Source organism: Anomalospiza imberbis, chromosome 8 (assembly GCF_031753505.1).
Source record: "Anomalospiza imberbis isolate Cuckoo-Finch-1a 21T00152 chromosome 8, ASM3175350v1, whole genome shotgun sequence".
Classification (NCBI taxonomy): domain Eukaryota; kingdom Metazoa; phylum Chordata; class Aves; order Passeriformes; family Viduidae; genus Anomalospiza; species Anomalospiza imberbis.
The window spans coordinates 7,276,377-7,301,599 of NC_089688.1; the positions used below are offsets into that span (position 1 = coordinate 7,276,377).

The 25,223-nt window shown below is 44.9% G+C and overlaps 1 protein-coding gene across 1 annotated transcript; it reads right to left on the reverse strand.

The window, feature by feature from the left end:
- Positions 1-529: 529 nt before the first annotated feature.
- LOC137477867 (protein NDNF-like) lies at positions 530-7,580 on the reverse strand. The gene is made up of 4 exons (XM_068197172.1): positions 7,243-7,580; positions 5,022-5,217; positions 3,191-3,315; positions 530-2,188 (listed from the first exon to the last, which is right to left on the reverse strand). The coding sequence occupies exons 2-4, from the start codon at positions 5,207-5,209 to the stop codon at positions 837-839; spliced, it is 1,665 nt and encodes a 554-aa protein (XP_068053273.1). The 5' UTR covers positions 5,210-5,217; positions 7,243-7,580; the 3' UTR covers positions 530-836.
- Positions 7,581-25,223: the final 17,643 nt, after the last annotated feature.

Consider the following 25,223-nt stretch of genomic DNA (forward strand, 5'->3'; position numbering starts at 1 on the left):
ATTGCTATAGGCTGGCTTAAGGATGCAAAGAATGAATATATTACAGTCAGGAGTCGCAGAGTCATACACATGAGCTCCGAATCAGAGGCTATAGATGATAAATCTTTTCATGGCAAGATTCCTCAATTGCTGCTTTCCTCTGTGGGCAGTAGCACAGTAGTGCATTTGCACACTTCTGAGAAAAGCCAGATCCAGAGCCAGTTCTGGGCCTGAATTTTGTCTGTTTCTAACCAAGCACAGTTTCTCTGTAGGAATGAAACCAAGCAAGCATGCAGGTAATAGGGGAAGATGTAGTTCAGCCTGCTTTACTCAATGTGTGGAGCTATACATCAGTCCCACTGCTTTTTCAATTTCTTTTTGTTTCCCTTCTTGTTCAAGCAGTGAGGAATCTGTTTCTCAAGAGCAGTCTGATTTGTGGGGTCTCTCATTTCTTCATTTGCTGCATGAGTTACAGAAAGTGGAAAACTCTCTGGGACTTGAAAAATGATGTGTGCTTCGTGTGAGGCATTTTCCCATCACCTCTGTGCTGGATTTCAAAGCATTTTGGGTAACCAGTCTATTTCTCACGGGTACTCTTGGGCTATTTTATTTTCATGTGTACGAGTTTGTTTCACAGCTCTGTTTCTAATGTTTGATGAGACAGGGAAAGAAAAAAAGCACCCCACCTTACACAGGAGAGAAGATGTGTAATCATCTAAGATGTGTTTTGCTGTAGAATATTATTGCTTTCAATTTTTGTTTGTCAGCATAGTTCAAACTGCAGGGGCTTTGATTTGGATTGCTGTAGATTTCGATACTACTGCATTCACTCACTTCAAAACTTTTATTCAAAGCCTTCAACATTTTTTCCTGGTCTTCACAACTTTGCTGTGATATCTGACAGGGATGCCAGACGGCCCAAAGAGATAAACATCAAACAAGTAGAGTGTCCCTGCCTCCAGCCCTTTGATGGTCTCTGTGGTGACGGCTCGCTGGAGGTTTAGATCATAGAAGTACTTGCACAGCACTTTCTCTGATTTGTGCCGAGATTCAGGCCCAGAGCACCTGTCTGCACTCTGCAGCTCCCTCCAGATCTGATCCTCCTCAATCCTTTTTCTGTACACACAGTACTTGCTCTCCTCTTGTGTTCCCAGCCAGGCAATGGTCACAGACCTGCACGTTCTCAGTTTACTGAAGGATTTGATTTTTAAACTCTCTGGAAGAAGTGGGAATAAGGGCTTGTGGAAATGGGGGGATGCCTGTACCTTCACAGAAGAGTTAGATTCCTCTGTGGACCTCAGCTGCACCAAATAGGTGTCCAGCAGCTTTCCCTTCAGGGAGAAATACCTCAGCCCAGAGAGATTTTCTGATGCCACTGTTTTGCCATTTCTTGTTATGTGAACCCGTATTTGGCCCCGACACAACTGAAAGGTGAAGTGGATTTTCTTGTGCTTCGCCTGGTACTGCAGACTGTAGAATTTCTGCTTTATCCCATCCAGGACCACATGAATCACTTTGCCATCTTTCAGCTCTGTCACCTTGGGCTCAGGTTCTTCCAGGGTCTTGGCGAATGTCCCGGTGTACGCAGCGCTGGCGTTTGTGAGGAGATTGACAATAAAAACATCAAAGTAATACTGAGTGTTGGGGCTGAGATTGGGCACTGTGTAGGTGTTCTTGGTGCCCATGCACACCTGCCTGACTTCCCCACTGCTCACTTTGTTGATGATGCTCAGTTCGCTGTTGGACAATATCATCACCTGCTGTGGCTCCAGAAGGTATGGAGAGAGGGACAGAGCTAAGGTGGGTGGCAGCTTCATTCCAGAGGATCTGATGGCTGTCTCAGCAGCACACAAGCTCTTGTAGTTGTGCTTTTCATTAACTAGGAGGCAGTACTGGATGCTTTCCCTGTGCTGCAGGACAGAAGGGCTGTGTTTCCAGGCCAGAGTCACCGTTGTGTGCCCGATGCCAATCACATCTATGCGTGGATCCACTGGAAGCTCTGGGTAGAGGTACCCAGATGTGGTGTCAGTTGTTAAGTACACGGTGATGTGGGTGTCCCTCTCGGTGGATAAGAACTCGAGCAGGTAAAGGGCAGAATGGGAAGACATTCCCATGTAAGTCTCTACAGAATTTCCTTTGTAGTTGAAGATAGTGGTCACCATGCCTGAAGTCTTATGAGATTTGGACACCTCTTGTGTATCATGGTCACCTGCAGGCAAAAAAGCAGACTTGTAACTTCTGTTTTAAAAGATGTGAAATAAAGCATCATACATCATACAAGTTTTTACTGTTAGGGAACATTATATTTTCTTCTTGAAAGCAGCAATTATAACTAAATATATGTTTTAGTAAAAATATGTTGCTACTGGCAATTTATTAAATTAAAATTTGAGAAGCTTTTATTTTAGCAGTGCAGCTGTAGAATTATGTTTTCAAAAATACTGTAGTTATGAAACCACAACTTGCAAAAGCTTGGCATGTATTATGCCTGATGCCCCTACCATTTTCTTCTATTTGCTATCTCTTAGGGTACTTTAAGGAGGCAAATTATATCTATGATAGGTTTTTTTCCCCCTTTGGATTAGTTTTAGGCCATTGTCTCGTGAAAAGGGAAAACTTATCAATTCAAAGGAGTATAATTTGAACTCCTCAGTCAGGTGTATCTGCCTGACAGATTAATTATATTAATGGCAGTTTTTAGATTTTTACTTTGAAAAATTAATTCAAAAAATCATGCAAGAGAAAGGAATTTCCTTTAAGGGTGAAGGCAATACAGTAGCCATTGCCATGGTAAATGTGGCAAGAATAAATGGCTAAATCTTCTCTGCTTCATATGGGGAGCAAATAGTTGTCTCAAGTCACCTAAGCCACAAAAAAAAAAAAACCCCAAAACTGAGGCAGCAGAGGGAAGTTTGGCCCAGTACCAAAAGCTTATGAAGTTGGTCTGTTTGTTCAGCCTGGAAGACCTGCTGTTGTTCCCAAATATGAACCTTAGATGTAGACATTTTAATATCTAACCCTTCATTCATTTGTGTTGAGGGCAAGGTCTGATGGGTTTCCATGTTTTACCCATGGAGACAGGGTCAGTCCATGGCAATTTAAAGGAGGGAACCACAAGATGTGTAGGCTTGTGGGAAATTTCCTGTAACAGAGTTATCTATGAGTAACTTGTGCGTTCTTTGCCTCTGCTTAGGCAGACTGAAGGCCTTACCTGGTGTTGCTTTTCCTGGCGGAGACTTGTACACAAGTATGCTCCATTCAATGGGAACATCACAGGGTGTCACTGTTACCGAGAAAGGGGCAAGGGCCCTGCCCTCTTCCAAAACAAAGTAGTACCTGTAAATGGGAGTAGAAATAGAGGCACTGCATCAGGGAATTCAGGTTTGCCCAAAGCTCCTTGCAATCAGCTACTCTGACATGGGTCACTCAGTTCTGAGTAGAAATGACTGTTCTCTGAGGTACATCCACACAAAGGGATGATGAGTGTCTGCAGTCTTGAGCTGTGGGAAGAAAACAGGCTGTGGGGTATTTTTTTTTTTAATCCACATGTATTTGCTGAAAGATTTATCTGCTTAAGGCAATATTTTTCCCTCTGAGTTTTTTTCCACGCTTTGGATGAACATTGTATTTCATCCTTAGCTGGTTATTTTGGATGATGGATGTGATTTAGCTGACTGCCTTCTCCATAACCACCTGTTGCCAGTTCTGCCTTGATTGCCTTTGTGTCAGAGGCTGCTATGCATGAGCACCACAAAGTGACATCAGTCTCTTTGGTCAGGTTTTGATTCCTGCCTTGAAAAAGCCCAACCACCTGTCTTGCTCTGTTTTATTTCTGCTGTTTTTATACAGGCTGTATAATGTCTGGACTTGGCCACAGAAATGTTTGGATTTGGGTGCCTCACTCTGCACTTCAATGAAAGCAATTGGCAATCCAAGGCTCTTTTTGCTGTTCCCCAGTGAGACAGGCATAGTTGCTATGGTTAGACCCTGTCAGTCTGGAGGTGTGGCTTACTTTCAGGGTATGGCTCCTAGGCCAGAGTGGAGCTTCACTGGAATCAGTTCCACATTCTTGAGTCTTTTACTCAGCCAAAACTTGTCCTTGCTTGTCTTCCTGTTTGGATGACTAGGGTTCAAAAGAACCTTCCTGATCATGCTAAATTACTTCCTAATTGCAGTCTTAATGTTATGCTGCAAGAGCATAGAAAAACTCCCTTTTCTTTGTTTTAATATCCCTTGTTCTTTAACTAGGAGAGCTCCTAGTTCTGTTCTTGTGAGCACGGTCACATTACATAACACGTGCCACGTTCCAGTTTTTCTGTGCAATGCACATGAAGGCTGAGCAATCTGGCTCACCCTCTGCTCCGTGACCACTCGGGTGTGTGTCAAAATCTGTATTTGCTGGTCTCTGTCCAAAGTGCATCTCTTCCCAAACAAGCAGATTGATCTTTGCTACCAAGATGCAGTGCCAGCTGTAATAGCTACATCACCTACATATCTGGGTATGGCAGAAGACTTTTCAGATATTTTGGAAAGGTGAAGAATGTGGAATTTTCACATGCAAAGCACTTTTGAACTTATCAAGTTGTACTGCCACTCAGCAAAAACACTTTTAGTGTGCAGGACAGTGGCAGAAGATTTCCTGATACGATGTCTGTGCAGATACTCTGTTTTTCTGGGGTAGTGAATTTGCTGGGTGAAATGTTTGTATCTCACCATCAATGTAGGATGGCTGCTGTCTCTGCAGACCTGAAGCTGGGCTGTTTGTGACACAGCTGTTTGCTGCTGGAGCCCGCCCATCCTGTAGCAGTTCTGCTGCTGCTCTGACAACACGGCAGCAGGCAGCTGAAATGTGTGCAGGAATCGAAATTTCATCTCAGAGGTTCATTCCAGATTCTGGGCAGTGTAAGAACACTTGAGGAGTGAGGCATTTTTCTGGCATTTCAGTGTGCACTGATAGAGGCCTGCAGGTACACAGGGATAGTGTCCAATTCCCAGTGACACGAGGAGGTGTCAGAGAATTCGAGTGGCTGATTTGTTCTTACCTTTTGGGTATATCCTTCAGCAGGTGAATTGTAGTTTCCTTACCATCTGCAAGTATCAGGGAGTGGTAGAAATTGAAGAGATTGCTCTTGAAGCTCTCTTGGGAGCTGCTGGTGGGTGCCTTTATAGAGTGGCACAAACAAGTTGCCAAGAGAAGATGGAGAGGAAGATAAAGCCAGAACCAGGACATCTTCAATACTGCAAAGTGAGGTGAAAAATGTAAACAGAAATGGCTGTCATAGGAAAGAAGGTAATGTGACCCTCTCTGTCTGTGCCTTTCCTGGTATTTGTTATAATCCCAGCAAGCCAGGCATTTGAATACTGCAAGTCTCCCTTTTGCTGAGTTTTTTTAAAGTTCATAGAAATATTCCTCAGAGGATGTCTCTGCAAAGATTAAATTTCAGAAACTGCCATGACATCTTTGATTAGAGGAAAAAAGATAGTCAATGCAGCACAAGTGCAATATGATTAGTCAAAAATATTTTTACTGCTGTCAGAATAAGTGGAAGACCACATTTAAAAGATTTTTCTAGTTTGTGATGTTCACTAACTAAATTTCAAAGCTGAGCTATTTGTAATGGAAATGTCCCTTTAAACCCTCAGGAGGTCCTTATGTCCCAAACCCTGCTTCTGCTCTTCTATCAGAGATCACTGAATTTTTATTTTGTCCACTGGGGCAGTAGGTTTGTGTAGATAAGAGGATCATTGTAACTTATCCAGAGCTGTGTAAGATACTGTTTGGTCAAAGGTGGAGAATCATGGATGAGAATCCCTGAACTGGTACTTGGATTTTAAGCTCTGTGGATCTCATTTGGAAGAAGGCTTTATCACTTTAGGGCAGTAATCTTGATCTTAGATTTTTGTGTTGCTTATCATTCTCATACCTGCATCACTTCCAGCCTGTCTCAGCATTTGCTACTCACTGGAACTGTAACAACTGTCTTGTATTCACTCTGGCAAGAGATTTTTAAAAAATCACTTATGTCCCTTTTTTCAACAGGCCTTATCAGCTTGGAATCTATGAAAGAAAAGTACAAAACCAGTCCCCAGCAAATACTGACATTAGTTAAACTGCTGTGTGCATTGCTCAGAGCTACACAGAGGAGGAGGCTCCAGTCAGGACAGGAAACTTTGACAATGTGCAGTCATTGATTATAACTTACAGCTTCCTTGTCTGCCACGTTCAGTTTCAGAAAGTGTGAAAGTGGAAGGGGCAGAGACCTTTAGTACAGGTGCCAGCTGTAGCTCAGGGATTTGGAAAGCAGAGGGAGCTCTGTGTGCAAGATCCCTTTTTTGAGGAAAAAGTAGCCTATTGCATCTTACAAGAAGCAAGGAGTAAAGATCCTGCTTAAATCTGATTATTGGTTCGTGAGGGGAAAAACATACAGACAAAGGCTCAGTTCTTTGTAATTTTTATTTCTCTCTAAGATCAGCTTTTTCCCCATAGTGCCTGTAAAAGTGTGGAAGATTTTAGGCAGTCAAATCTCCAGTTCAGCACACCTGCTGCCCATTGCAGTTAAAGTATCTTTTTATAAAGACCCCTTCCTTTTTAAATCCATTTCAAACATACATTTAAGTACAGCACTGAATACATCTGTAGGTTTTTATGTACAAAATCTGGGATTCCCATAGTCAAGCACATCCTTAGTATCAGTGAGATGATTCTGGAAATTATGGTTACCAGGTCATCTGAATGTCCCTCTCAACATCCAGAAAAAGTTGGTTTATTCTCTGCCTGTTTGTAATATTCTAGCACTTGGTTGAATGCAGGCTTAAACAGTCATTTGAACAAGTTGAAAGAATAGTTAAGATTTCCATATCAATTCCATTTTAATGCTCTTATAACAGAGCTTTTCCTTATGACTCTGAGTCACTTTGCCACTTAGTTATTCCTCTAGTCTAATTATAGCTTACAGATTTATAATAGAACCCCAAATATTTTGCTTTACCTTTGACAGTGGAATCTGAGTTGCTCTGTGCTTTGGAGAGGATTTAAAAAAAAGTCTTTCTGCTGTTTAAATGACAGGATCTTGCAAACCACACTGATACCACAGCAGCTCAGCTTTTCTTGTCCAGGAAAACAAACAAACCAAGCAATCAACAAGCCTATAATCAGCTTATCCCAAAGAGAGCAGCATCCCAAAGGCTATTTTCACTTAATTACACAAACAGTATTATTCTCAGACTATTGGATATATGTTACACAAAAAAACCTGAACTTACCTATTTTGTTCCTGGCTAGATGATTCTCAGACCACTCACTTTCTTTGCCAAAAAAGCATAAAAGAACATAGACTTTTCAGATCTCTGTAGGCAGATGAAAATCAAAACAGTGCAGCCAGTTTAACAGGAGAGAACTGATTTTTCCATATGGCTCCTGAACAGACATAGCAACTGAAGTGCTTGCGGTCTTTCAAGAAAAGTAAAAAACCCAAAGCCACAACAGGATTTTGGTGCTTTCTTCAGCTGGGTGTTTTCAAAGGTTGTTTTAAGCTTGCCCAGTTGTGCAGTCTCCCAAGTGCAGATTGCTGTTCCCTCAGTTGCTGGGGCTGTGCAGCAGTTGGGGTGCGCTGCCTGCAGCCCAGGACGCTGCTCCTGCACCGAGTGTCAGCCAGGCTGCTCCTGCAGCCTAATCCCAGCACTGCCTGGCCAGGGAGCACTCTGTGACTGAAATGCACAGTGAGGAGGAGGGGGTGAGATGGAGAGAGCAGCAAACACGGTTAACCCTTGTCAGCCCTTAATCCAAGCCAGGGGCGCACCACTCTCCTCCAGAAAACTACTTTTGTGTTAGCAGCGTGATGGCCCTGCCAAGGAGTGTGTGATCTCCCTGCCCTGCCCTCTGCAGAAGCTCCAGATAATTTCAGGTGTGCTGAGCTCCTGCTGGGATGCTTTATGGGCCCAACAAGTGTTGATCTAAAGTAGGAAAGGCAAAAAAGCTGCAAGGGAGAGAATGCTGTTTTTTTAAAGCAGACTGGAATTAGCAATCCTTTGAAGGCTGTCAGAAATCTACTGAATAGAGCTGATCAGTTTTCTTGGCTTAGAGAGGCTGTGTAAGAAAGAAACTCCAAAAGCATCTGGGCTGGGGGGAGCATTTCTGATGTGAAAGCAGTGTGGCTGAGGGAGGAGGCAGCAAAAGGGTGCATGGGAAGTGGCTCACAGCAAGCCAAGCACTTGCTTATTGGGGCTACAAAGCAGTTGTAGCAAAGCCATGGTTCTTTTCAGGCCACTCCTGCTGAGTGAGAGCAGTGTATGGCCAGGATTCACAGGCTGCTCGTACTTCTTGGCCTGGGCTGTCAGGAAAGATGCCCTGGGATTGGTCCTGTGGGGATGCCTGCTCAGAAAGGCAAGCCCCAGGAAGCTGCATGAGCTTCCAGGCAGGCGCTTTGCAGGGGACAAAGGCAGAATATTGTAGGGAGGGTCTATTTTTAAATAAAGTCTCTTGGCCAGTGTTTGAAGAGTGGCTTGCAGTAATCCTTTATTACTGTCTCCCTGATTCAGAGTTAGATTGTTTAAGCCTTCCCAAAACTAAAAGTTTGCTAAGAAGAAGGGCAGATAATGGAGAAGTAGAAAGCGGTTTCAACAGATTTTGCATAGCAGTTCTTTCTGAAAATGTAAATTTGCTCATCAACAGATGTAAGGGAAGTATTTACAACACAGAATATGGCAGGAATAATTAAGGTGGTCATGAAAAGTTTTGCTGAGCAACTGGGCCTTTTTAAAATGGGACAGGATGTGGGGGCCTTGACACAGGCACTGTGTGATCAGGGCATTGGTGTGCCACAGGCACTGTGTGATCAGGCACTGGTGTGCCAGAGGCACTGTGTGATCAGGCACTGGTGTGCCAGAGGCACTGTGTGATCAGGCACTGGTGTGCCAGAGGCACTGTGTGATCAGGGCACTGGTGTGCCAGAGGCACTGTGTGATCAGGCACTGGTGTGCCAGAGGCACTGTGTGATCAGGCACTGGTGTGCCAGAGGCACTGTGTGATCAGGTACTGGTGTGCCACAGGCACTGTGTGATCAGGTACTGGTGTGCCAGAGGCACTGTGTGATCAGGCACTGGTGTGCCAGAGGCACTGTGTGATCAGGTACTGGTGTGCCAGAGGCACTGTGTGATCAGGTACTGGTGTGCCACAGGCACTGTGTGATCAGGCACTGGTGTGCCACAGGCACTGTGTGATCAGGTAATGATGTGCTGCATACATTGCTGGATATATGCTAGAAAACTGGCGCAAGCAGGGTAAATGGTAAACAGGGTCAGCCAGACAAACCATCATTCTGGTGTGAAATCCAGCCCAGGTCGAGTCTGTGTAAGAGACCTGGGAACTAATGAAAATGTAAACACCTAGTCAGAGTCAAACTGTTTCCTTATTTTAAGGAGGAGAAACAGGAGAGAAAGGTGTTGGTACAAAGTCCAGTAAGGTCCCAGAGCAGACCAGAAAGAGAGATGTAGGTCTGATGTGGTGTGTCAAAAATATGTCCTGAAAACAGGACATGAAATTTATTTGCACAGAAAAAAATATTGGTCACAATATGAGTGCAGGGTCTACAGTCTGGTTTTGCTGGGAATTTGGAGGGACTCAAGGGTGTAAGTCAGCAGGGAGAATTGTGGGCCAGCAAAACAGTGTTAAGCAGGGTTATCTCTGGGCAAATCTCAGAAGCAGATGTCAGTTGTGTCTGGTAAAATCTCAAAATCTGGACAGAGTAGACGTATTTGTTGTAAAAAGGATGGACTCTGTCTTGTCCTCTCCAAACCTCCTCACTGCCATCAAAACAAACCATTAGCCTCAGCAAATTGAGCTTCCAGGGAAGTCAATGGGAGTCTTCCCTTTGGCCATCATTTCAGAGTTGGAAGCCAAATGCTTGAAGGAGCCCTCTGTCTCCCACTGAATAAAACATGAGCAAGGATGTCAGGTGAAAAAGGCTGGTGATGGTGTAAGTATGGAAATAATCCAGCTCCTCTCTGGACAATTTCTCACATACTTCCCATGTGTGTCTGCTTACATGCTTTGCTGGAGCAGAATCTGTGCTCATAAATTCAGAGAGGTTCACTGAAGCACTATCAAAGGGGAAAAAAGTATTCTCTATGGAGAAAGCTAAGAGCTAAATTCATGACTTGTGTAGCTTGACTGAACTCAGTGAAGTTACAACAGGGATAAATCAGTCCTTGATTTGGCAAAAAAATGGTACAATGGCCTTTTCAGTTGAAAACTCTTTAATGAGCAGGCTCTGCTCCCCTCAGAGCTGAGTTGTGACTTCAGGAGGGCTGTTCAGAGATCCTGTTTCTGTCCCTGCTGCCCATCCACACCTTTCAAAAATGTGAGAGATGGAGCACCTTTGACAGCAGAGACTTGATTTATACTCAGTTATGTAGTGGCTCTGCTAAAAGATCAGTAATGCTGAAACAAAGGAGCTGCTTTGAAATGGGAGCAAAAAGCCAGACTCAGGGGTTTGGCTTGAAGCTGTCAAAGATGCTTCAGATGTTCATTTCCCGGAACTGCAGTCCAAAGTTCTGGACTCGGGTGAGGGATTCTGCAGGCCAGGGGAGTGTCCTGCAGTCTTGGCAGCACTGTCCCATAGCAGGTCCTGCCTGCAGCTTTTGGTTGCTGTTTCATGGCATGGGATGCTTGGAGGCTCACCCCACAGCACAGCTCTGACAATTGTATCACACTGCTGTACTTGGCAAGGAGACACAAAAAATGGACCATGGGTATTTCTGCTGAAGAATTTGCTTGCCCTGGCAAAGCTTCTTTGAGCTAGTTTGGTCACCTCCATCAGGAAACTGTGTGGGAAGGGCAAGGAGAGCTCCAGTCCTCCCTGTGCTACAGGGGAGAGTGGGAACAGGGCTGAGCTGTCTTCCATCCATCACCCAGCTGCATCAGCCCCTGGCTGTTAATTGTGGCAGTTGCCAAGCACAGACAGCTTCCCTGTGCCCCCAGCCCAGCCTAGGGAGTTCTGTTTCATGAAACTCTGTAAGCAAATTAAAAATGCATGGGGAAAGAGAAATCCAATCTTTCAGTTATGAGATGAGCAGTATTCTCCCTTTCTGTCTTTTACACATGCACATATGTATTCTATCAACAGCTGAGGCAGAATTGTTAGTCTTTGGCTCCCAGCTTACCTGTCTGCCTGCAAAATGCCTTTTGAACTAATCTTCCTGTATAAACTTCCTTCAGAGCCCCGAGCAGAAGTAGCTATGGATGTCTAATGAGGGGAATTATAGCATCCCAACATGTTCTGCCTTTTCAACAGCTTCAAGTTGCAATCTATTCCTCTCAGCAAAAGAATCTGAGTTGCCCTTAAGGCTATGGTTTGGGGGAATGCAAATTTCTGTAAAAATCCCCTCCCAAGTGGAAAGGTTGTCCAAATTATTGCTTGATAGTTACTGGAGCAAATATGTCCTTGATGAGTTAATGTACTTCTGGTTAGTATTATTGCTCAAAAAATGTCATTCTAGACACACAGCTGGGCCCCAGAAAGAATCACACTTTCCTTTGAAGCTGTGAAAGTCAATCCTAAGCAGAAGTCTGGCACTTAAAACCTGTTGAGGGTATTTTAGTGGGGCAGCTGCTTTTATTTCTTCCAGGTTTTGTCAAATCCTGGCAATGCAAAGGACTGTCAAATGAGAAAAGAGAAAAGCCCTAAGTCTGTTCCTATTAAGCAGAGTTGAACTTTTCCTGCAGCCTGTACTCAGGTGAGAATATAGGAATGGGTTTTTTAGGGTGGCTTGATCTGGCAGTACATAGTGGGTTTGTAGGATTAAAAGCCAGTGATCTGCACTTTGGACCTGTAGATCCTATTATGGCATGTGTTGAAAAGTTCTCCAGGGAATGATACAGTGATAATTGCTATCCACTAACATTGAGTTTTCCCTCAACAGTCTCTCTCCAGGATAGGATGCTGGCACTTGAACATATCTGTTTCTGTTGCTGTTGAAACTAAACAGGGTCTTGAAGGGTCTTGTAGTGTCCAGCAAAATAAATATTACGGACTGATTGTTCCTCACTGTTCTCATATTCCATGTTTTCAAGAATGGTTGTAATTGCTCAGATGAGTCTGTCAAGAAATGATAGATATGATGTAGGGAGTATCTCCTGTGCAAAGCTGATTTTGCAGGATGTGAGAGATTGCTTCTGAGGTTAATATATTCAACTTCATGGGAAAAATCCTTATTTCTAGGGTAAATTTGTTCTTCCACAAGTGTAAATTCACTGCAACCAAAAGATCTTTCAAGTACTGGGCTAGGAGTCAGTATTACACTGACAGCTTCTCTATGAATTAAAGAGGAAAACATACTGAAAGTCCTGAGCTGCTACTTTCATTTCCTTTTACCATAGCCCCTAGGCTTCCAGAAATTTAGGTTAAGTCCTGTTAAATAATTCCTTAGAAAATACATACAGAATTCCCTAGAAGTCATCAAAGCAGCATAACAGTTTGGGCAGGTATGGAAAAATAAGGTGATGTTTGCAGCTTAGCTGACAACTGCTGGTTATCTCAGTTAAAAAAGTCACAGGCAGAACGAAGTGGTGCTGTCTGTAGTACACTGTTCTAATAGGATAATCCTGTGTTTTGTTTTTAGCTACGGTGTTGTTTTATATGACAAAGGATTAGACTTGTATGAACAGAACTAATCCAGCCTGGTGGACAAGGAGCATCCAAGTGCTCCCTGTGGTGGAGGTTCTGAAGTGTTGGGTCACTCCTTTCAGTGTCAGGTTAGAGAGGGGCGGGGAATGCTGGGCAGCCAGACTGTTCTTAAAACAAGCAGGGGCCTTCTGACTTTCATGAATCTTTCAATGCTCTCTGATCCTGTGCAAGTCCATAAGGTTTTTAAAAACACTTTCAGTCTGACCAAGAGGCCTTTCATCTCCTAGGTGCTGGTTTCATGTACAGCATTTCACTTTCCTCTTGGCTGCTGGGAGCCCTCCCTCCATTGCATAGCCAGGGGAGTTTGAAAACAACCCCAGTTTCCACCTAAGCACTGAACAGTTTTTCAGAAGGATGTGATTATTGGTCCTTGCTTTGTTTGTCCCCATGGGCTACACCAGTTTGCTCCTGAGAGCTTTGAAACAAAACCTGTCTTTTGCAGCATGGGAAAGCAGGCTGCAGTAATCTCCCTGTGCAGATCTCCTCTCTGGTGGCTGGCAGAGGAGGAGTTAACCACTGTCCTCTTTTCTGCCTTTGCTGGCTGGAGTCACTGGCATCCCATCTGGCCCAGGCTGTCCGGAGCTCTTCCCAGCATCCTCTGGGGAAGGCACTACAATATCCAGGAATTTTAACAATCCTAAACAGATTGGGGGCCACATATGGATGAAAATGATTAGATTATAAGAAATCCAATCACATTTGCTGCCCTAGCCATATATTTTTAAGCATTTGAGATCAGGCTTTTTGCTCAATTACAAATATTTTACATGCAGCATAGGTAAAGTCATTGTTTGTCTCTCTGTCTTGTCCCCAGAGGAATACTATTGATTTTAATGCTTGATTGTAGGAATTTGATGAATAAAATCTGCCACTTTTGTCATAAATCATCACAGTAACTTTCTGTTCATGATAATCAGACTGCAATGAAGGAACACTGAGCATGATCATAATTAGGTCTATAGGAGGAGAAAGGCACTCTCCATGCTTTTTTTCTGTCTTGTTTACTCCAGTGTGTGGGTTTTATTTTTCTGTTCAATTAAAAATAGATGGGTATTTCATGGCAGGCCTTAGCAATAAGAGTTAATTTCTGTGAAACAATTTTTTATTAGCAATGTCCTCAGCTGCATGGAAAGCACCTTCACACCCACGTGGGCACCTCCAGGACAGTCTGTTTCCTGTTCTTTGCACTCCTTCCTTGTGGTTCTCCATGACTCCAACACCTGGGAATGCTGTGCTTGCCCCATGTGTTCCTCAGCTTACCTGTCTCCTTTTCCTCCCTGGCTGTCACCTGCTCCTTTCTGATCTTTGCATGGGATTGGTAAATGCACACAGCAAGGGGCAGGAATACAGGTTCTCCCAAACTTGTAGACTGACCGATGTAGCTTCTTGTGCAAAGGAAAGCTTAAAAGGTCACCAAATAGCAAAAGAACCCCCTGGGGAATGTTCATAGTGGAAAAAGGGAGCTAGCTGGTCTGGTTCTGCCTGCTTCCCTTCCCATAGACCAAAAGTTTTGCCCGGGGTGAATTTTCCACTTAGAAAGTTTTATTTTAAGAATTGTCTTGCTAATTCTTATTCTGATGTCTTGGATAAGATGTTAAGGCCTCAAGCAGCCTGCCAGGCTGTGCAAAGTGGGGAATGGTCTCCTAGGATAGCCTAAGAACCTCAGAGAGCTTTATCTGGCCCCTGACACTGGTCTGCATCAGAAATCTTAGCAGGAGGTTTTCCTATGGCATAGTAGCACACCTAAGACCAGAGATTAACAGCAGTGGCTGCAGCCAGCTAATGCTTCAGGGCCTCTGTGAAAATCACACTGTTGATTTAAAAAAAATTACTGCTTTAAATTTACAAGCTACTTTATAGACTCATTAATTTTTCATGGAGGAAGGATAAATGAGGGGCTGGAGAGGAGGTCAGAATATGCTATTTACACTTAATTTATAAATTATGAACTTGAAAGCTGACACTTTATGGTGCTTGTATTGTTTCATAATGAAATGGAATGAATCTCTCTGCCTCTGTACTGGATCTGGCATAACATTAACATTTATGCTTCTGGGCAGCTCCTAGCAGCAGTGACTGAGCACAGCTCAGCCCTTTGGAAGAGGGATTTCCTTTGCATTTTCCTGGTGCTCCCTCTTTCCTATGGCAGGTGTTTGACCCTCACATTTTGAAGATTGCTAGTTATCCATTAGAGTCCCAGCACGTCCTGGATAGCAAAGCTGACTCTGTCCTGACTCCATAACCATGTGGCTTCATCTCCATCCCCATGAAGAGACTCCACTAAACACCTGCAGTGGCCTCTGCAGCTCAGAGGAGAAACTAAGGTGGCTCCAGTGGCACATACTGAGCTGTCTAGGGCAGGGATAGGAGAGATTGTCCTTTCTGTGCCTCTGCTACATTCAAGTGCCCCCAGTCCCCATGGCCAAGGTCCTCTGACAGGAGGTGATGGCACTGCGAAGGCAGGACCACAGAGGATTTGGGAAGTACCGTTCACATGATGCTTCCTGGGACTGGGTTGCACTGAGGCAGAGCTCTGTGTGCAGAGAAGGTGCAGCCACAAGCTCAGGGGGGACTAATGCAGTGCTCTCCCTCTGCTGACACAGCTACTCATGTGTCAGACTGGGTCTGTGTTAGAATACTGTTCCTGACATTAGGTTAGCTCTGCTGGTGTCCAGCTTTTCAGATTTATTCCTAACAGTGGCCTCATTTATCTTACCACTTGGCCAGTGGCTGTTTTTGCTGAGTCTTGTCTTCAGCTTTGTGTGAAATGAATTTTTTACCACCTTGTTAGTGCTCCCTATGAGTGTACAGCTTTCCAGGAAGCTGCTTGGAGTAGGACTCAGGAGCTGGATTTTGGTGATCCTTGTGGGTCCCTTCCAGTCCAGGATATCCGGGGGTTCTGTGGCTGCCTCAGCACAGACTGGTTTGAGAAGCCTATCCCATAACTGATGTCCTGCACTGGCAGCCCTTGGCTTCTTGCTCCCACGCCCAGTTTCCTTTTGGGGGTTCAGGCAGTGTAATGCCAAACCATTTCAGGAAGAGATCTCCTCAGAGGTTTAAAGAGGAGCTTGTCAAAGAGGAGTGATCATCAGAAATCCTTGAGCTTTCCTTCTCTATCTGTGAATTTAATTTAGTGCCTTGTTCCTTCCCCACATGGAACTGTTCTTGGCTTGGGTCAGACTTGATTCTAATTTATGTCTGTCTAACATTAGGATGGATACTAAGAATAAGGTACCTAACATTGTGACATTACCAAAATGTTGGCATCTGGAAGCACATCTGGAATATGTGTCAATTGACGTTCATTTGTATTTTCTTTGAGCAATGATGAGAGATTTCTTGTTGCTGGATTTCACCAGCCATAAAGCAGGTTATCCATAAGCGTGGCTCACCCTGTGCCATAGGAGGCAAGCCCATTCCCCATTTCTGACATTCCCTGCATCTTTCATGTGGAGGGCTGTTGGTGTTTAGGTGCTGTTTTTCCTCCAGGCTGTCGGGATCTTATTTTTGTTACACCTCGGAGTGAGAGGGGAGCTGGGGGCTGTATCTGACCATTCCACATGGGGAAAAACCAGATTTCATTTCTCTGGAGGCACAGGATTGGGACCAGGCTGATGGTGGGGTGTTCCTGTCACAGAAGGGGCTCCTCTGTGGAAGCTAACATGGAAGTCAGCTGGAGGGAAAAGGCACGTGGACCAAGATGTGCTGGTCCACAGGGTAAATAGCAGGCAATCCCTGAGCTTGTGGAGGGGAAAAAGGAACAGAGCTTCAGGAGCTGTTTAATTTTCCAAGCAGGCATTGCACTAGGAGGAGTCAGGGTCATAAGGCAGGCTCAGGAAATGTCTCTCCTCAGGAGCAGCTCCCTGCTTCTCTTCAAATTCATTTAGGCTTGGAACAACAAAAGTGCTGCTCCAGATGGCAGGGGTAGCACTCCCTGTGACATGGAGAGGGGCTGCTCTCTGAGGGCCAGAGGGATGAGGGGGTGAACAGGGAGCCAGGAGGTCAGGCAGAGGAGGGAGTGGGAGCAGCCACCCCATTTTAGCTCCAGGTCACTGCCTCCAAAGGCTGGGGCTGCCAGGTGGGGAGCATTTGACAGTCAGACTCTTGGCTGGAAAAACGTGCACGGCTGTGTGTCTGTTCTGTTGTTTCCACAACCTGGCATTACAAAGGCCAAAGAATAAAAATGTGTCCTCTCTCACCTGGCTTCTGGGGTGAGCTTGTCAGGCATATGGTATCCTAGATTTATAGTTCTGATTTATGGTAATAAATCCCCTTTTCACAAGGGACAAGAGGAAGAAGCAGAGAAGTAGAACTAGCAACTGCTGGGAAAGCAGTGATCAGTGTCCACTCTGGGAGGAAACGGTGCTGACCAAAACTGCTCCCAGGAGTATTGTCAGAGAAGCCACAGCCAATTCCCAGAGGAATTAATTTCTTCATAATCATCTTTAATAAGCATCTTTATCATGCTAGCTGAGTGATTGTACTGCTTCCAGCAGGGAACTTCTGCTAATAAATTAAAAATGTTTTCTCGCTTCTTTATGCACCTGACTTATCTCATGGAGGGGAAAAAAAATCTGACAATGCATCTTGGCTCAGAGAAAAATGCTAAAAGAAAGCTGAGGAAATAAAAGTCGATTTCCTCAAAGGATCTACTTGGAAATACAAAGTAGGGTGTCCGTGAAATGCATTCAAGGGATAATGTCTCTCTACCATCATATTTCAAGTACAAGACCACATGGAAATGAAATTCACCTTCACACTCTAATATGCCAATCTGATGCATGGATGGAAGCAAAGCGGGGAATGCATGCTGCAGCCATATGAAGACATGAAAACTAACAGGCAGCTGAGGAAAGTCAGCAGGCTAAATGGCCAAGACAAATGAGCTGTTGTTTGGGCCAACTTGGCTTTGTTCCTGGCTTGCAGAAGCCCACACATGAGCTCTCTGAACTTGGGAGCAGATGATCAGGTTAGCTCCATTGTGCTCTTATGAACCAATTCAACAAAGTATTTTCAAAGTGCCGTTGGGGTTTTTTTTAATATCAATGTCACACCTTTACAGAGCGACCCCATTTTCCTTTCTTCCCAACAGCAGTAAAAGTGCTCGAGGGCCTCAATCTGCAAGTGCTGCTCATGAATTATTAACAAGGCTTCTCCTGCCAGGGAAGTTATGCACAGGGTGAGTGGTTATGGAGCTGAGCCTTTGGCCCAGGGAGCCCATTCTGCCTTAGAAAGGTGCTGAGAATATGCTGGTAATTGCATATTTAAAAAAGCCAATTTAAAAATGATTAGTGCCACAAACAGCATAGCCTAACCAGAGGTGGGCCCCTGATCTTTGAGACAGAACCCCCAATACACACATTTTCATCATCTGTATGTAGCTGCTTAACTCACAAAAGGGGCTGAGAAATCTGGCAGTCTGACCACATATTTTCCACTTATGGAAGTGAAACGTGTGTGACCATTTCTCCAAGCTGCCTTGAGAGTATCCTACCTATTAACTTTGCACATAAGAGATTTCCCTGAGATTTTCCACTTCTCTGAAAACCCTTTCCCACGTTGGCAGTTCCCACAGGAGGATGGGAGGCTGCAGCTCCCTTCATTATTTGGAAAGCCTGAGGGGGAGGTAAGTCAGTACTGCTATGCAGGGAGAGCACAGGTGCAGATTATATTAATGCTCAGGGAAAGAGATTCCTTTGATACCTCAGTGAAAAACCTGCTCCCTCTTAGCTCCCCAGCTACAAAGACCTTTTTGGGGTTAAAGAGTGGCTCAGTAGTTGTGACTTCTCTCCCCGACTGTTCCTGCTAGCAAGCATCCTGCACTCCACTGCCATGTCCATACTCCTTCCAGCTTGACAGCCAGGAAAAAGGCTGGAAGCTGCTCTTTCCTTGTAGGACAAGCTGAATGTCAAATGTGGCTTGCAAGACATAAGAACCTTCTTTGAAAGTAGAGGATAAAGCTCTTCTTCCTCCTGGAGGTGCTCAGTCATCAGGTCCTACCAAGCTGCTGTGGGTTCAGAGCTCAGTTTCTGTCAGGATCTTTTAGCTGGTGTAGTCCAGGCTCTTGTGAGGGATGTGCACTCATTTTATTGCACAAGCATCATTGTATACCAGTATTTAAATATACAGATGCAAAGGCTTCAAACTGTGCATGACTTTGAAGTCCTGTCACAGGGGTCTTTTGTCCAATTTAGATCTATTTTGGCCTCTTTTGCTGATCCTGTTTTATTTGATTAAAAGAGAGGGAGCCTACTTTCTCCTAGATGCCTTTCTTAGGCTTCTCCTTCCATGAGCAACAGGGTATGAAAACTGTGATGGCATGCTATTAGCAGGCCAAAACAGAGGAAGACAAGTACTTTGGTTGCCTTTGAGCCCTGCCTCTTTTCCATTTCCCTATTTTATCTACATATTCCCTCCTCTATTGATCTCATTTTATTTTCCTTCTATTCCTAATTTTGTCTCCACTCTTCAGGCAATTTATAATTCTGGGCTGGTGTTTGTCTTTGGTCTGCCCTTTATGTTCAGTGAGAAATACAATACTTTTACCTTCTTACTAAGCCCCGTGTCAAGAAGATTTAAGAAATATTTACAAACCCTGGCAAAACCACAAACTGTTCTAGGTGCCAAAAATTAAAACTACTGAATAACCATCTGGAAATAATAGTTTCACAGTTAACTTATAATAGCATGGCTGAAGCTGCTTATATTTTATCTATACTAAAATACCAATTTCTGAAGCATATGTAGAGAGGTTAGACTGCAGTTTGTCAGTTTGTGCTGCCCTTGAAATTTCTGCCATCGAGCATATTTTAAAAAGCCAATTGACGGTGCCCTGTGTGGTGACAATACCCCTATTTCTGTCTGTCAGTAATGGGCAGCATGTGAGAGGTGGTATATCAACTTCTTAATTGCACTGTAATGTATATAGTTTCTCCAGCCTGGATTGGGTCTCTGCCTTTGACCTTGAGAGCCCTGAGCCAGCAGGTTTCCCTGCTGCTCCTGGCAGGAGGTGACAGCCAGACCTGGCTTTAGCACTGTGCGGCAGTGGGGTTTGAAGGCACACAGGCAATGATGAAGGTTTCACTGACTGCCAGACAAGCCCTGGGTGTGACACTGGCCTGAAGCAGCTCAAGGGGTTTTGGGACAAGGCCCAAGCTTCGGTGGCTTTGGGCCCTCTCTAGGGTGAGCCCACAGAAAGGACCCTCAATATCTTCTGGGGAGGCTGCCTTTGTATTTAATGTACATTTAAAGAACTGCTACATCAGGCAAAGACCATGATCAGATCTGCTCACTGGGTCAGCTCGAATGACTTTCTTCACTCTATGCCATGCATGTTCATGCACAGCCCTTTCCCCTCTCCTATGGACAGAGCCATTCCCGGTGTGAACACTTCCAGCAGGATCATTCCCTTAGCTCCCAGCACAGCTTTCCAAGCATCTTCTTTGTGTGAGAATGGGACGTGCAGCGTGGTGATGTGAATATAGGTGGTGGGGACAGTGTCAGATGTGGGACTTATCTCAGAGGTGCACCAGGTATGGAGGTACTCCTCATGAGAAGTCCCCGTGAGACAGAGGGGTGACCCTTACTGTGTGGCAGATCTTGACAAACTCTTTGAGCTAAGGCAGCTTTTAAAGCTAAAACAGAAGGGCACTTAGGCTCTTTGAACACTGGCAGTACTACTTGGTGACAAATTTGGTACTTTCCCTGCTAGCCTGTCATTCAAAAGATTTTAGCCTGTATTCTTGCCTCACCTGCTGTGTCTCTGTGTTTTAGAAAGAAGACATTCCTTCCTTGCAGAGCTGCTGCTATCCAAAGGACAAAACACCAGCCAGCATGACTCTTGTCTCCTCTGTCACAGGTATGAGGAAAGAGGGAACATTTATTAATGGAAATTTAATTTGTCATATGTGATTTTGCAGACTGATGAACAGGCTTATTTATAATGCTGTAAAGGAGCTGTGCTAGGGATGGTGGTACAAGAATAAATTTAGTAGAATGAAATAATGGTATTTCCAGTGTAAACAGGGATCTCAGCCCCATCCAGTCAGCCCTAAGAAAATGCAGAGTGTGTAACACCTAATTCTGTACTAAGGAGTTTGGGAAGGAATTCCTCATACTTGTGTTCCCAACCACAGAGCCTTTGGAAAGCATCCTCTTTACTACACTAAGGGGAAAAAAATCCACTCTTTAGACAGGGAGGAGAACTTGCACAGGTAGTGATGCCACTTGTGTCACAGAGTGGATGTAAGTGAGAGCTCAGGCTGCTGTGTCCCTCATGAATTGGTCTTGACACTTAAACTATGTGACTGCAGCTCCTCCTACACTGCAGTCAAGTCTCCTTGCAGACCATGACCCTCTTGTCCTTTCTCTCCTGGAGCAGGGTGGGGTGCAGCTCCAGCTGGGACCCAGACACTGGACTGAGCTCTTCTGTGAGGAGGCACAGCTGGGAAAAGCTGAGTCACTGAGCTGCTCTTCAGAAGAGAAAAGGTCAAGTAGGGGGAAAGAGTGCTTCCTTAAGATTTCCATTTAGAGGTAGATTCATTTCATTCTGAAATGAATGATTATCACTTAATCTGCTGTCGCCTATGGTCTGTCTCAGGACATTTATCAGTGTTATCTGAGATGGACTGGTGGGCAGATTTGTACAGCACAGCTTGATGTTGAGAGTCCATTAGATTTTCATCATTTATTCTCTTTATTGATTCCCTGTTAACACTACACTGCTGCTTCTCAGAAGTCAGGTAGTGCCCTAAAAAAAAAAAAAAAAATAGTTCCTCAATTTCCTGACCTCCACTGAAGTCCTAAATTTCTGTGCTGTGTTTCCAAACAGGTCCTCAGCTCTTTGATCTTTTTTCTGACATCGGGTAAGCAACTTGGTCACAAATCAGATCTCTATTTTGGACATGCCTGAGTGCACATTGCACTGCAAGCCTTAAATTCTTAAATTCAGGCCTCGGGTTCCCAATACTTCATTCTTCCCTCCAATTCACTTTCTTCTTTGCTTCCCTGGGTGAGAGATCTCTGTATTTCTCTTCTCCTCCCAATACACCTCTCACTCCATTCAGGTTTTGGTACTTTGGATAAGAATAGCAACAAATGCCCCATCAGCACAGTCAGAGGCTGTGCAGAACCTGCTGCCACAGGGGAAAAGGGCACAAATGGGTTATTATTGCAAACTGGATGGAAGTACCCCGAGGACTCTGAAAGGATCACCTTGTATAAACACTTTAAATAGTTTTGAAAGTAGTTTTTAGACAGTGAGGCTATGCAGTCTCATTGCACTGAGTAAAGCCTAAGCAAGCACACTGCTTGCACTCTGGGAGGAGGGGAAGCCACTCTCCAGAGCAGCTTGCTCCTGGCAGCCCAGAGGAAGGACAGGCACGGTCTTGCTGCATCTGGTGCTATTTTATTTGTCATGTCTTTCAGTGCAGTGTCTGCTCTGGGGGTGGACACAGGATATCTATCTGCAGAGCTGCCAGTCAATAAGTTTCAGTGATATTCACCTAATTTTTAGGCTAGAGAACAGTCACAGTGCACCAGGGGATAAGGACAAGTCAGTGAGTAAGGTAGCAGCAAAACACACCAAGCTGTCTATCCATGCTGTTCTGAGACTCGCACACAAAGTTTCTGGAGAGTTCACTTGTCTTTCTGCTGGACACCTAACTGCTGAGTTTTCTAGGGAAACTAGTCTTTACCAGTCCTACTGATGGCCCTGATGAGCCTCAGCAGGGGCTCACCCACAGCCCCTGCCATGCCCAGGTGCTCTGTTTAGGCTCAGACTTGGGTTGGCATTTCTGGACAGAACCCTGGTACAGAAATGCTGGTCTCTGTCTCATTTGTGCCTGGATGTTTGGATTTCTGCACTCCACAAGGTGAATTTTGCTCTGCTTTGTCTCAGTGCTGCCAGGAATGCTTGTGAAGAAGAGCCAGGTTTGCAAGAGCAGCATCCTTTGTGTTTGCAGTCAGCCAGGCACTGTCCAGGAGTGCTGCATGCCCCTTTGGAGAGTTGTTGACATGGAGCCTGCAAAGATGAGGCTCTATAATGTACTCATTGTACTCACACCTCAGCAGTTGTAGTTCACTTTTGGTCTGAATCCTTACAGGTGAAGAGGAAATGGATTGTGCTTCTGTGGATTCACAACTTCTTATTGCTGGGTGCATGTTATCAGGCATACTGTTGGGTCCCAGTTTGACAACTGAGAAAAACTAGAGGAATGTAACCATTCTTTAAATGAAGCAAGAAAACAAAAATCAAATTTTATATCATCCCTCACAGCTACAACTGTGCTGGGCTCCCTTTTGGCTCAGACGCGGAAAACGTGTCCATGTGTGAGTGTCTGGAAGTAGTTGAGACACCTATTGTGACTGTCTTTACAGCTAATTCCTGAAAGTCTTTCTGCTCATCAGCATCCCTGCATATGCCTTGTGAGCCAGCCCAGCAGGTGTGTGAATGCTGCTTGTTTGCTCTGTCACCAGAACTTGGCACGCACACAGAGTAGGCAGTGAGCACTGCTCTGGAGTCTGCTGCTCGCCCTTTGCGTGCCAGTGCTTCCTGTCAGGCTGTCACAGGACACAAATAATGGGCAGAAGGGATGCAGACAGGGGCAGTGACCTTGGCAGGCTGTTTTCCCAAAAGGCCTGGGGCCAGCCTCTGGTCTTAGACACTCACCATTTCCAGTGGGATCGACAGGGAAAACTAAGAGTGAGCAGGGGTTCCAGGAGCAGATGCACTGCTATGGTCAGAGCAAAGTAGCAGTTAAATTTGATATTCAACTTGCCAAATTAGCTCAGCTGGAAGTAATTTTGCTGCAACTGTGCACAAACTCAGCAGGCAATGGTCCTGGAGGTGAATTTGAATTACTTGATAAGTGCTCAGCAAGTCTCTCTCTGCCTTTTATGTTTAGGGAATCTTATTCCTAAATTGCCTTACCCTCTATGCTTCTTATTTTGGGTATGTTCTTTGTAATTGGGAGTGAAGGGCCAGAGTCTTGGCTCTTAACTAGAGACAGATTTTGGTTGCTGCCTTTGAAATTTTCTCAGAGTGGGGTGGTATTGCTTCATGGAGCTATTAATATTGTTTGGAAGGGAGGAAAATACTACCTCATATCAGCTGTGAATGTAATAACACCTCTGAATAGGGACCACGTTCTTAAATTAATTTTTCCTTCCTTTTAGATTTGTTCAGACTGGTCCAGAACTTCTTCTACAAGCTTTTCATTGTTCTTTCTAGAAAAAAAGTTTTAAACAAAAAATATCAGTCACACTTGAATATCTGCAGTTCAAATGTCACAGGGATGGATATATTAATGTTAAATGTCTTTGTGCATTCATCCCTCATGAGATCTAATGTCATGTGGTCTATTTGAATCATCCCAAACAACCAAATTGGCTTAATCAATAAAAAAATTGCATAATTACCCTTTAAAATTAAGGGTAAATGCTTGAAAGAAGATCCTGTGAAGCCTGTGGTGAGGAATGCTGCAGAGGAAGGCTAGAAGAGGATGGATGTGCTGGGTGGAGAGGCTGGACTCCCTAAAGCAGCCTGAGCCACTGGATGGAGGTGGGAGCAGGCTGCTAAAACAGGGAATGTTTTATTCACTGTGCCATACTGTGCATCACACCGAGCATTTTGCTTCCTTTCAATTGCCTTTTGCAGCAAGTCTGATGTGATGTAGATGATTAATTAGCTTCAAGTGTTATCACGCCCTTGGCCTGGGTTTGTCCTGGACGGCCCAGGCTGGGTTGTACATGCAGCTCTGCCATGGTGCCTCTTTGGGAGCCTTAATTTCCAAACAAAGTTCAGGCAGGATGCAGAAAGTATAATTCAGGATGGGCCAAGAAAAATAATCAAGGGAGGTTAGGCATTCATGCCAAAAAGCAGCCTTCCCACAGATAGACATGAAGGTGGGTGTGGAGTGAGGCTGCCCTGCCTGGCCCTTCCCCTACAGCCTTCCTCAATGTGCAAAAGTGGAACGTGCTGGGAGAGCTTAGAAGCTGCAGTTGAAAGTATCTCTGCCTTTTTTTAAAGCACTGAGCCCTACTCTCAGCCAGAGGTGAGCAGAAAGCTGCCAGGGCAGCCAGACTGTACAGTCCCATCCCCACACTTGGTTCAGTGTCTGGTTTGCTGCCTCTGGTGCATCCTGTCCGTCCGACAGCCTTCCCTGCGCTCAGTGTCCCACTGCACTGGCCACTTATTTTTCTAGGCCCAGCCTGTTGAAAGGGCAAAGGGGATTAAAAGGAAAGCCCTGTAGCTTGTTCCTGGCAGCCAGCTGGCTCTGTACTCCTGGGAGCCATGAAATGGTGCTCTAAGTCTGCCCTTAGCCTTGAGCACTAATTCCCTTTCCCCAGTGACAGCTTTATGCCCATTTCCTAAAAGCTTCTTAGGGCCAAGAGGTACCAGAGGGCGCAGGCTCTGCTCTCTCCCAGTCCTCCCAGCTCTTGCACAGGCAATTGGGCAGGCAGGGCTGGTGCCAGGGGTTTGAACAGCAGCACAGGGAGCCAGGGGCTGGGCTTGCCTTTACTGCTGAGCCTGGATGGGCAGGGAGTGCTGGAGGGCACTTG